The sequence below is a fragment of the Chelonoidis abingdonii genome, chromosome 1 (genome assembly GCF_003597395.2).
Source record: "Chelonoidis abingdonii isolate Lonesome George chromosome 1, CheloAbing_2.0, whole genome shotgun sequence".
In the NCBI taxonomy this organism is placed as follows: domain Eukaryota; kingdom Metazoa; phylum Chordata; order Testudines; family Testudinidae; genus Chelonoidis; species Chelonoidis abingdonii.
Genome location: NC_133769.1, coordinates 103,743,331 through 103,756,639, shown reverse-complemented (window position 1 = coordinate 103,756,639; position 13,309 = coordinate 103,743,331). Strand labels below are relative to the sequence as shown.

The window sequence follows — 13,309 nt, the reverse complement described above, 5'->3', positions numbered from 1 at the left end:
ACACTTGCATATACTTTTTTTTTTTTTTTTTTTTTTTTTTTTTTTTTTTTTTTTTTTTTTTTTTTTTTTTTTTTTTTTTTTTTTGCGGGGGGAGGTTCTCATGTTTGATATTCCTACATTTGCACACACAAACTTGGAGGATGCAGAGGCCTTTCTTTTCCTAGCAATATTTGTTTACTCACATTTTGTAATTCCTTCTGTGAAAATGTACAGCCAAACTTATCTGTCTCGCCTGTTGGGCTAGATGCAGTGTATTCAAGAACTTGCATGCCTAAGAAAAGTTTATTTTAACCAGAACAACGACAGTTCTATTTACTGATTGTTAGAGCAGCAGATATTTTTCAGTGTCACTTACAGCTGCCTGCAATAACATTTAAACTTAATCTCAGTTTCCTGAAAAGAAATATTATTTGGCCCATGTTACAATGCAAAACCGCAGCACAGACCTTCTCACCAACCATGCTTGCCTACAGAAGTGTGTGAAGAAGGGGGTGTGGTTTCCCAGAAAGGGAAGGAATCAGGGAACAGACATTATATGTGGCATGTTCTCCTGAATAAATGGTGTAAAAATGGTATCAAAAAATGAATGAACCAGGATCAACTTGTCCTGTGAGCTACCTGAACATCTTTGGACAGTTACAGCACTGTGGCTAATAGGGATTGGGAGAGAAGCCATGCTACCCGTGAAGAGAAGCCTAGAACTGTGCAGAGACAGAGAAGATGTCCATGTATGGCCTGACACCTGCAAGTTTTTGACCCGTTTGACTGACAAATCTGTAGCCTTGCACATTGGTAGCCTCACACACCTTCTCCCACCATACCTTTCTCATGATGCAAAGTTAAAAATGCTGCTCATGAGTGGCTTTTCCGAAGTGGCTTATTTTTCATAGTAACCCCTTCCCTTTCATGTGTTTTACTCAAGCGGGAATGATATGGTTCTGTGAGCCTCACCATGTTACACTAATGACAATGACCACTGAAGCAAAGGGAGGCAGGATAGTGAAAGGCAGTAACATGGACTAACTCCTCGCTTAAAGTTGTAGTTATGTTCCTGAAAAATGCAACTTTAAGCAAAACGATGTTGTGAATCCAATTTCCCCATAAGAATTAATGTAAATAGGCGGGGTTAGGTTGCAGGGAAATTTTTTTTCACCAGACAAAAGACATTTTACACACACACACACACACACACACACACACACAGTGTAAGTTTTAAACAAACAATTTAATACTATACACAGCTATGATGATTGTGAAGGTTGGTTGAGGTGGTGAAGTCAGAGGATGGAAGAAGGAGAGATGTTTCCCAGGGAATGCCTTACTGCTAAATGATAAACTAACTGATCCCTCAGGAGTTAACACATTATTGTTAATGTAGCCTCACACTCTACAAGACAGCACAAATGGAGACAGCATGGCAGACAGAGACACACCGTGTGTGTGTGTGTGAGAGAGAGATGTGCATTGCCCCTTTAAGTAAGCTGACCCCATTCTAAGTCCATTGCCTTTTTAAGTAGATCAGCAAGTTGAGACAGCAGCTGCTGCCATCAAGCTCCCTCTGTCCTGAACTCTGTCATGTTCCCCCCCACCCGCTCTATAGAGAGAGGATAAGTGGGAGGCAGGAGCAGGGGGGAGGGAGATACCCTGACATTAGTGCCCCTCTTTCCCTCCACCCCCGCACAGCAAGCAGGAGGCTCCCGGGAGCAGCTCCAAGGCAGAGGGAAGGAGCAGCACATGGCCATGGCGGGAGGGACAGCTGAACTGCCCAATTGATAGCCTGTTGGTCATTTGCGGCACAGGGAACATGGGGGAGCGGGGAGCTGTTAGGGGGGCTGCCAGTCCACCCTGGTTCCAAGCCCCCACCAGCTAGCTGCAACAGGCTGCTCTTTCTGCAAGCAGTGGACAAAGCAGGAGGCTGCCAAACACTGTTATAAGGAAGCATTGCACAATTTAAATGAGCATGTCTCTAATTGATCAGCAAGATAACAACAAAACAACATTAACTGGGATGACTTTAAGTGAGGAGTTACTGTATGTAGTGAACATTTGTTGTCTGGGATTACTTTTCATAAGCAAACAGTCTCTTTGTTTTGTTTCAGCTGGTTATGCAGTATCTTTATTGTGGCGGTGCAGAATCACTCCTGATTAAGAATAATGAAATAATGGAGGTAAGAAGTATTTTACTTCATTCCAATGGGAATTACTATAAGTGATCTCTCCAGTGTTCACATAGCTGCACATGGAAATGGTCTCCATTAAGTGTTGGCAAACAGCAAAGAACTCTTCACCAGGTCATTTAGTTTTCCCTATTTCTACAGTGGCATCTGTCAGCACTTTTTGAGGAAAGGAATGAAAACCTGCTTTCATTTCTTCCTCCAGTCTCAGACTGTCTCTCCATCACTTCTTCCAGCTTCCCTGAGTTCATAGTTGATCCTCACTGAGGTGCCACCACTGTGAATACCCAGCTTGCAGCCTCCAACCCCAATTCTAGTTACTGTAAATAAAAGTAGGTTTTATTGGACATAAGACAGAAAAGAGAGAGAAAAATCCCAAAGCAAAAGATAATTTGAATTAAACATCTGGCCAGACAGTCTGAGAAACTCTTCTAGTAGAGCAAAAAGCTTGTGTTGTTCTTCGAGTGATTGCTCATATCCATTCCAGTTAGGTGTGCGCGCCGTGTGTGCACGCTTGTCGGAAGATTTTTACCCTAGCAACTCCGGCGGACCGACAGGTCGCCCCCTAGAGTGGCGCTGCCATGGCGCCTGATATATACCCCTGCCGGCCCGTCCGCTCCTCAGTTCCTTCTTACCGCCGTGTCGGTCGTTGGAACTGTGGAGTGCAACATAGCTGTCCTCCATGTCCCTAGCTTCTCCTTGTTCATTGTTTTACTAGTTGTACTTAGTTATAGTTACAGTTAGAGTATAGGTGTTATTTACTTGTTGTATATAGTTAGCGGGCTTGGGCTCTAGCCCTCCCCCGCACCCGGCGCCGGACTCATGCCCGGTTCGCCGGCGTTCAGACCGTGCTCGGCCTGCAAAAAGCCGATGCCCACGAGTGATCCCCGCGACTCCTGCCTAAAGTGCCTCGGGGAATCGCATATTTCCGAGAAGTGCCGCATTTGCAAGGCCTTTAAGCCAAGGACCAAGAAGGAGAGAGACCAGCGCTTAAAGACTCTCCTCATGGAAGCTGCACTTAACTCTCCGTCCTCGGCACCGAGTGCCGACTCCACTCCGGCACCGGACCGCGCTGGGCCCGGGAAAACACCTCAGCACCGACCTTCCCCGGCACTGGGCCCCGACAAAAGACCTTCGGCGTCCTCCACTCCGGCCAAGCAGACTCGAACGGAGCGCCCGGCACTGATACCAAGGATTCCGTTGACTCGAGGCCCGGGAGGTCCGTCGAGTCCGGCCCCTCACAGCTCCCCAATAAGATCCGGGGTCGAGCTAATGGTCCCATCAACGCCTGAGACGTTCTAGGGACCTTATAGCATTAACCAAGTCTGTGCTGCCTCAACCCCCGGTGCCTCTGGTGCGGGTTCTACAATCTAAGGGCAAGCCAGTGGCCATGCGAGCGCCGTCTCTGGATTCACCAAGCCGACACCGATCCCCATCGCGGTCCCGACACCATTCCCAGTCCCGTGGGAGATCTCTATCAAGGCGCCGCTCACAGTCCCGGCACCGCTCACCGCGATGGTATCGGTCGTACTCGCGGCGCAGGTCCTCCTCACGCTGGTCCCGATACTCCCGGCACCACTCCGGGTCGAGCCATCGCTACCGGCACCGAGATTCGAGAAGCCGCTCCCACCGTCAGTGTTCCAGATCCAGGTCGACCTCCCGGCACCGAGCTGGTGGCAGGTCCCAGTCTTGATCGCAGCGCCGTTATGACTCCCAGCACTGATCTCCGTCACCGAGGAGGTCTCCGCCATCTGGAGCGAGGGACTCATATCAGTCCTGTTTGGCTCCTCCCTGGCCGTCCCGCCAGCCATCGGTCTCCTCGCAAGCAGACCGCGTACACTCTGGACGCCGACAGGCCTGCTGCTCTATTCCATGAACCCCTACCTCAGGAACGTGGACCGCAGCGGTGGGGATTCTGGACTCCTTGGGCATACCACCAAGCCCAGGGCCCTCAACAGATTCCCCCGCATTCAACTGTCTCCGAACACAGGGCTCCGGAGGCCACATCTTCCCGTCCTCCCCCTTCCCCTACAGAGGAGAGGTTGTCTCAGCCTCAGGATCATAAACTCCCTCCAGAGTTGGACGCAATGCTCCAGGCAGAGCCTCCTGTGGATCCACTCCTGCCGGGTCTCTCCTCATCATCCTCCCCGGATGAAGCAGTGGCTGGAACAACATCCACCAGCCCCCCTCCGCTTGACCTCAGGGCGCATCAGGACCTCCTCAGGCGCGTGGCGCAGAACATGAACTTACAGGCTGAGGAGGTCTCAGAAATTGAGGATCCGGTAGTGAGCATACTGTCTGCCGACGCACCCACTCGAGTCGACCTTCCTTTCATCCGGACTATTCAGGCCAATGCCACGACCATCTGGCAGTCTCCGGCGTCCGTTCCCCCCGCTGCACGCGGAGTGGAACGCAAGTATATGGTGCCCTCGAAGGGCTACGAATATCTATATGTCCATCCGCCCCCGGGTTCCTTCGTCGTCCAATCCGTAAACGAGAGGGAACGCCATGGTCAGCACGCCCCAGCCCCAAAGTCTAAGGAAGCGAGGCGCATGGACCTGCTCGGCCGAAAGGTCTATTCTGCGGGCGCCCTCCAGCTTCGGGTGTCCAATCAACAGGCTCTCCTTAGCCGCTACACGTACAACACCTGGGCGGCGGCAGACAAATTTAAGGAGCTGCTTCCGCAAGATGCGCGTCAGGAATTCTCTGCGATCCTTGAGGAGGGCAAGAAGGTCGCAAGAACTTCCCTGCAGGCATCTTTGGACACCGCAGATTCGGCCGCCAGGAATCTAGCCTCTGGCGTTACCATGCACCGCATTTCCTGGCTCCAGGTCTCTGGCCTTCCTCCGGAGCTCTAGTATATCATCCAGGATCTCCTGTTTGAGGGCCAGGGCCTGTTCTCGGACAAAACTGACCCTAGGCTGCAAAGTCTAAAAGACTATAGGGTCATTATGCGTTCACTGGGGATGTATACGCCCGTCACCCAGCGCAGACCCTTCCGGCCTCAGCAACAACACCGGCCCTACCCCCAACCCAGGCAGAGGCAAGACTTAGCCGGACGGCGAAATAGAAATGGCCGACGTAGACAATCGGGCAACCAAGGAGGACAAAACCAGAGCTCCTCCAAGCCTTCCTCCGGCCTGAAACCTTCGTTTTTGAAGGTGCGCCCGAGGGCGCTGTACCAGTTTCTCTCACAGATCCGTCCCCTCCCTTTTCCAACCGTCTTTCATTTTTCCTCCCTGCGTGGTCCCGGCTAACATCGGACCGCTGGGTCTTACGCACGTTGGAACTTGGATACCATCTGCAATTTGTTTCATACCCGCCCTCCCGCCCCCTCCCTCGTCCCTCTTCAGGGACCCCTCTCACGAGCAACTCCTCCTCAGGAGGTGCAAACGCTCCTCGTCAAAGGAGCCATAGAGGAGGTTCCAGAGAGCGAGCGGGGCAAGGGGTTTATTCCCGCTATTTTCTGATCCCCAAAGCCAAGGGAGGCCTCAGGCCTATCCTCGACCTGCGGGAGCTCAACAGATACCTGGTAAAGTTGAAGTTCCGTATGGTATCCTTGGGGACTATTATCCCATCCCTGGATCCTGGAGACTGGTACACCGCCCTCGACATGCAAGACGCCTGCTTCCATATAGCCATCTTCCCACCCCACAGGAGGTTCCTTCGGTTCGTCGTAAACAACCGTCACTATCAATTCGCGGTCCTCCCGTTCGGCCTCTCTGCGGCCCCGCGGGTGTTCACCAAGTGTATGGCTGTAGTCGTCTCCCACCTTTGCCGCAGTCGCATACATGTATTTCCATACCTCGACGACTGGCTGATCCGGGGATCCTCAGAGGCACAAGTCCTCAGCCACGTCCGCATGGTCAAGCGACTTTTCGTGAGCCTAGGCCTAATGCTCAGTGTCGAAAAGTCAACACTAATCCCCACTCAGAGGGCAGAGTTTATCGGCGCCATTCTGGACTCCACCCTGGCCAGAGCCATTCTTCCTCTATCGAGATTCCAAACCTTGACGGCCATCATACAACGGCTGCAGGCAGCGCCCTTGACCTCATTACGCACTTGCCTGACTCTCTTGGGCCACATGGCGGCCTGCACATTTGTCACAGGATAAGCTCGGCTCCGCCTGAGGCCCCTCCAGTCCTGGCTCGTTGCTCAGTACTGTCCGGCCAGGCATTCTTTGGACATGGTTGTCACCATTCCCCAGGATGTCTTAGGCTCCCTGCAGTGGTGGCTGGATCAGTCTGTGGTGTGCGCAGGGCTCCCGTTCCATCCGCCCCAGCCCTTGGTGTCCCTGACAACGGATGCCTCAGACCTGGGATGGGGGGCCCATCTCGGTACCCTGCGGACCCAGGGCCAGTGGTCACCTCGCGAGCTAGCCCTCCACATCAACGTGCGGGAATTGAGGGCGGTCCGCCTTGCTTGTCAAACGTTCGGTCAACAACTTCAAGGCCGCTGTGTTTCGGAATTCACCGACAACACACCGACCATGTATTATATAAATAAGCAGGGCGGCACAAGGTCTTCTCCCCTGTGTCAGGAGGCCTTGAGGCTCTGGGACTTCTGCCTAGCCCACTCCATTCACCTCATCGCGTCCTTTCTCCTGGGGGTTCGGAACAAGCTGGCGGATCATCTGAGCAGATCCTTCCTTTCCCACGGGTGGTCCCTTCACCCGGATGTTGCTCTTTCGCTCTTCCGGAGGTGGGGATGTCCCCGGATGGACCTCTTTGCGTCCCGCGGGAACAGGAAATGCCAGATGTTCTACTCCTTTCAAGGTCTCGAACCGGGCTCGGTGGCTGATGCCTTCCTTATTCCTTGGACGACGCACCTGTTCTACGCATTCCCACCTTTTCCGCTTTTCCACAAGGTCCTTCTGAAGGTGCGCAGGGACAGGGCCCGCTTGATCATGATAGCTCCAGCGTGGCCCCGACAGCATTGGTTCTCCATGTTGCTGGACCTGTCCGTGGCCGACCCTGTCCCCCTGCCTCTTCACCTGGACCTGATCACTCAGGACCATGGCAGGATCCGTCACCCAGACCTTCAGTCGCTACACCCACGGCGTGGCTCCTGAGTGGCTGACCCGGTCGGAAATGCGTTGCTCTACCCCAGTGCGACAGGTGCTCCTGGGAAGCAGGAAGCCTTCCAGTAGAGCGACGTATTCGGCCAAATGGAAGCGTTTCACGTGCTGTTGTGCGGATCGGAACTTCCTTCCCACTGAAGTCTCCATCTCTAATATCCTTGACTACCTCTGGCCCCTCAAACAACAGGGCCGACGAGCGTGCTTGTGTTATAAAATATGGAAATATTCCCTTCACCATGGTACAACAGCCTCATTCCCTTAGTCTTAATAGGATGTCTCTTGCCGCTAAATCAGTCTATTCCCCTTTCCAAGCTGTGTCTCTGAGGTTGTTAGCTAGGACTTTGATGTCCAGAAAATTAGAATAATCTCATGTGTTGTTCCTCATTCAGGAAGATATGAAAGCGTATGCCTAACTTGAAGCATGTGAGTAGTTCCATTGAAGTAAAAGTTCAGCTCCAAGTAGCCATATGCTTAACTGTGTTGCTGAATTGGCCTCCTGAGATGGAGGAAAGGGGAATCCTTTTTTTATCCCAAAAGCTTATCCTCCTGTCCAAGGAGTCCAGTTACACTTTGTCATCTTCCCCCTCATCCTCACCCCAGCCAAATGTGCATAACCTCTGTGGATTTTAAGTGGTCTCCTTCCAATATCCTGTGCATTGTTATTATCAACCATTGTTCAACCAAGTGGCTCCCAATAAAATACAAGTAAAGGCATGTTTGGGCTACTTCCTTGCCAGTCTGAGCTGGAAGCGTTCATATCCACAGCATTCAGGTTATATCAGGTAAAACTAATATGGGACACTAAATATTAAAATCACTGATGTTTATACATCTGGTAAAAATCATAATTCACAGGTTATATAGAATCTGCCAATATGTTATTGTGCAGTGTGAGACACCCAAGCAAGAGTGAGTTTTTTGACAGAGATACGCTGCCAGAAACTGGTAGCTATTGGGTATGATTGGCCAATGAGAGTCTATTTTGGTGGGTATCGTAACCCTTATAATAATCCTGCTGAGGAAGTTTTAGAGGGGGGAGTATTTGTGTAAGTAGACAAAACTGGAATTAGTCCTCTCCAGTTCGGTGGTGTCGTTTTAACTAAGCTCACTTGAATTAACTTCCTTTCTCTTACTAAAACCAGCTGTTATTTTTCAAATTCATTCCCACAACTTTGCAAAGAGGCCTATAAACCCTAAGCCTTCGTGCGAAAAGTCTTCTCAAGCTAGATAGGACAACAGCTTTACAGATCTAGATCTATACACATAATCAACTAGGTAACACCCCATACCTCTTTCTGAATCGAGACTATATATATATATATAGTCCTCCCCAACAGTTGACTGGATGGGGAAAGAGAAAGGGCTATTTGGCCTTTTATGGGTGTCCAAGTCCGGCACATGGCCCCCTCTGAGGGCATTCCCATGGGCTTGACTGTCAAATATGGCAGCTGTGCTGGACAAAAGAGGGGGATTGAGCAGCCTTGTAAAGACTATGCAGCTGCCTAAGAGAAGGCTCCTAATCCCTCAGGATTCCCTTTGTTTCCTGTGGTTTAAGAGCCCTTGTGGACCACAGGTCTGACTCCTTGAGCCACGGTGGCAGCTGGAGCCTGGATACGGCCCTAGGTTTCTAAAGTTATGTTTAGCAACTTGCTTTATTATAAATGTGGTAACAAGAAGCACAGGAAATACTGAAATCTTTGCTGCAATTCATAATTGGGGCCAGCTGGCTGCTGTCACATCAGCATTGCATATTTTCCAGATTTGGGATTTATTTCGGGGATTAGAATAGAGCTGGAGGTGAGTGGATGGACAGGCCAGAACAACTTTCTAACAGGTTTTTTCCTAACAGCCCTGGTTTGCAGTGTGAGGGCACTGTTGGGTTCCACTGAGCAGCACTTTGTTGGGTATTTCCAGTGATAAGTGCTATGTAAATAAATTCCTAAAGATAGATAGAGCTCCCAGCTCAACCTGATATATGTGTATTGATAAGAGCAAACTGCGTAGTGCTGAAGAACCCCTGCTTACCTTCTAAGGAAGAGAGGAAAGGCAATGGGATCACATTTGGAAAGAGAAAAAGTGGAGCAGAGCTCTTTCACCAGCCAGACAACAAGGAAAAGAGGCAGCAGGTGAAATCCTGACCCCATAAAAGTCAGTGGCAAAACTCTTGTGGACTTCTGTGGAACCAGGATTTCATCCAGCAGAGCTTGTTGTCTCCCACCAGCCAGAAGAGGGACTGAGTGGAGCTCTGCCTGCACTACCCTCTTCCACCAGCTGAGATAAGAGGTTTGAACCTACTTGGCTTTGTAGATTTTAAAGCCAGAAGGGACTATTCCAGTTGTTTAATCTGACCACCTGCATAACACCTGCCATAGGTTTTCACCCTCTAATTCCTTCATCAAGCCCATAACTTCTGTTTGTGCTATTGCAAAAAGCAGGGTTGAACCCTGGCTATTTGTTTCTAATATGTAGCTGTGCAGATTCTTCCATTCAGAGTCACATTTTTGGAAGGGCTATATGCTCTCATGGTTATGCTGCTTCCTCGATAGTGCCCAGAGATCAGGGGAACTTATACACTTCTGTCCCCGCCCCCCAAATATGGCAGCATCTGGATCTGAATGTTTTGTTTTCCACTCATCACTTACCGACAACTGCTCATCATAGTTTGAGTTATGTTATTTCCCTTTGTAACACTGAAAAGGGTAAAATCAGCAAAAGAACTTTCTTATTATGGCAGTTAAATGACTGATAAATTAAATTAAACTTAACTATAAGTGTGTATAAATGTAATAAAATAGCAAGGAAATGATACTGTTTAATACTGTTCTGTTCAGCACTTCTAACCCTTTTTTTTCTCTACTGTTTAGCTTCTCTCTGCTGCTAAATTTTTCCAGCTTGAAGCCTTGCAACGACACTGTGAGATCATCTGTGCCAAAAGTATAAACACAGAAAATTGTGTGGATATTTATAATCATGCCAAGGTAAAACAACTGTATGTGTGTGCATGCATGTCTGTCTACACCCCGAGTGTGTGAAGTTCATATGTATCACATGCTTGTGCAGTTTGTCACAAATCTATGACCTCATCATCTGTCCCAATAGGCCATCTCTCTGGGACTTATTGTAACATTCCATACTCCTAAGCTGTGGGTGGCCAACCTGAGCCTGAGAAGGAGCCAGAATTTACCAATGTACATTGCCAAAGAGCCACAGTGATACGTCATCGGCCCCCATGTCAACTCCCCGTCCCCGTTCCCAGCACCTCCCAGCCACCAGCAGCCACGCCGATCAGCACCTCCCCCACACCTCCCAATCAGCTGTTTTGTGGTGTGCAAGAGGCTCTAGGTGAGGGAGAGGAAGGAGCGAGGGCACAGCAGGGGAGGGACTGGGAAGGGGTGGAGTGGGGGCAGGGCTTGTGGCAGAGCCAAGGGTTGAGCAGTGAGCACCCCCTGGCACATTTGAAAGTTGGCGCCTGTAGCTCCAGCCCCGGAGTCTGTGCCTATACAAGGAGCTGCATATTAACTTCTAAAGAGTCGCATGTGGGTCTGGAACCACAAGTTGGCCACCTCTGCCCTAAGCCATTTCAAACAGTTGCCTTTAAAAAAAAAAAAAAAAAAAAAGTAAACTTGCCTTCCTTCCTCTGGCAAATGGGTATATCCCACTAACATTACCCTCACTGGGGGTTCAGGATGAGTGATACTCGGCCTTAGTAGCTGACAGCCTTTCTGTATCTAAAAATGGCACATTGTCAAAGTCTAATGTCTTACAACCCTGCAGGGATAGTAATGAGACTTTTATACCATTGGAGAGGGGAAATGCCCAGCTTCCCAATGGAATCCAGTATTCCATAGTCCTCCCAGTGGTCCTGAATTATAGGACATTAAAGCATGACATTTTTAGACTTAGAAAAACAACTTTAGGTCATTTATTTTTTCCTTTCCTTTTGTGTATTTTATAGTGGAACTCACATTAACTAAGGCTTGGCAGATGGAGGGATACAAAAATAGTCCCAATAGAAATATGTTACAAGCATTCCTAAAATTATTTTTCTGTAAGATGTGGCACGTACAACAAATCTAATGGTGTGGTGTGACCTGGGGATTTGATCAGCACTCATTTGAGGTGATCCACAGGCCATTCCCAACTCCTGCTGATCAAATCTTCATTTTTCACAATCATGTAGTCCCTATATATACTGCTATGCACTGGTGTGCATAGGTATGCCATCAGCTTTTGAAATAGGAAAATATTTCATTCCTGAAAATGAATTATATAGGAAGTGTATCTAGAAGCCTCTCTTTTATGATGGAAACAAATGAAAGAACAGAAGCATCCTCCACTTTGAAAGGCACCTGATTTATTTCCCAGCTTGTGAGACAACTTCTGGATTTAGCAGGGGTTTTTAATCCTAGATAAAAAGAATCATTTCAATTTTGATTTCAGCTCTTAGGTCTTTTCTTCTAAAGTGAGATAAGCGACACTGGATTTTTTTTGTGTCTCTAGGTCCCAATTCAGCAGTGCACTTAAGCATGTGAGTGACCCCACTGAAAGCAAGGTTAGGCACATGCTGAATCTGGGCCCTAGTTCACTTCTGTGGGCCAGATCCAGCAAGTGCTCAACGCATGGAGCTGTCACTGAATTCTGGCAGTGGAAGGTGTATCTACATGGCAGACTTGTGAGACCAAGACACTTCACTTCAGACTTGATGATCTGTAAATTGTTAAATTGTTCACATTTCATTCTATTCAATTCTTCTTACCCTACTCAGAATGCAGGTTTTAGAAGCAGCCTCCATTTCTTGTCTTCTGCTGGCATACAATGTCCCCGTATCACAGTGCATTAGTTAACTCTGTGGCATGGGCAGGGGCGGCTCTATGTATTTTGCTGCCCCAAGCATGGCAGTCAGGCAGCTTTTGGTGGCGTGCCTGTGGGAGGTCCACCGGTCCCGCGCCTTCGTTGTACCCACCGCCAAATTGCCACCAAAGCCACGGGACCGGCAGACCTCCCACAGGCATGCCGCCAAAGGCAGCCTGACTGCTGCCTTCATGGCGACCAGCAGGCCGACCCTCACAGCTTGCCGCCCCAGGCATGCACTTGATGTGCTGGTGCCTGGAGCCGCCCCTGGGCATGGGGTAGTATTATATTCTGAATATTCAGTTCATTTGGATGATTGCTGAGGACTTTCCATTCCTGTAATTGTAAAGGACCCCAGGAAGAAATGGTTATTTGATTAGCATAGCTTTCAAGTTTTCATTTTTACTCAAGGTTCTCTTTACTATGTGTTCTCGTCAGAGAAAAGCCATGTGATTTGGCAAATTGCATTGGTGACACTGGTTGATTAGTTTCTACAAGGTACCAGTCATGCTCTCCATGCAGACCCCAAACTTCTAGTGAGGTCAATAGGAGTTTTGAGAGTACACATAATAATACTCAGCACTTCCCCAACGTGCGGCTGGGGATCAGATGAACAATAAGAAAGAAAAGAAAAATATATTTTTTCCTCACTGCAATGTACTGCATATTGAAATAGTGAGTAAAGAGAATGGAAGGAGTAGTAAAGAAGAATGGAGTGAAATCTTAAGAGAACAATATAAATCCACCAAAGAAAATTAACCCAGTCTGTGATCCAGATCCTCAGATGGTGTAAATTAACACAGCTCCCTGACTTCAATGGAGCTACTTCAGTTTATACCAGCTGAGCATCAGACCTTCTGTCATGAACAGATAGCTAAGGGTTAATGTCTCTTTCACCTGCAAAGGGATAACGAACAACACCTGACCAGAGGACCAATCAGGAAACAAGATGTTTTCAAATCTCAAGGGAGGGAAGTTTTTGGGTGTGGGTTTTTTTGTTCTGTGTCTGTTGCTCTCTTGGCTCTGAGAGTGATCTCTCCATCTCCAGGCTTTCTAATCTTCTGTTTCCAAGTTGTAAGTACAAAGGTAGAAAGACTGTAGGCTTATATTGTTTTTGTATTTACATGTGTGTAGTTTGCTGGAATGTTTTAAATTGTATTTCTTTTTGGATAAGGCTATTTATTCATTTTTTTCTTTTAAGCCA

General features: G+C 48.7%; 1 protein-coding gene across 2 annotated transcripts in view; it reads left to right on the top strand.

Annotated features, from left to right (window-relative positions):
* Positions 1-13,309, top strand: part of ABTB3 (ankyrin repeat and BTB domain containing 3) — a 322,494-nt gene that overhangs the window by 305,509 nt on the left and 3,676 nt on the right. For both annotated transcript variants that reach the window (XM_075068627.1, XM_075068623.1), the window contains 2 exons: positions 2,100-2,168; positions 10,119-10,232. In XM_075068627.1, coding sequence (XP_074924728.1) covers positions 2,100-2,168; positions 10,119-10,232 — 183 coding nt within the window. The remainder of the gene's footprint in view (positions 1-2,099; positions 2,169-10,118; positions 10,233-13,309) is intronic.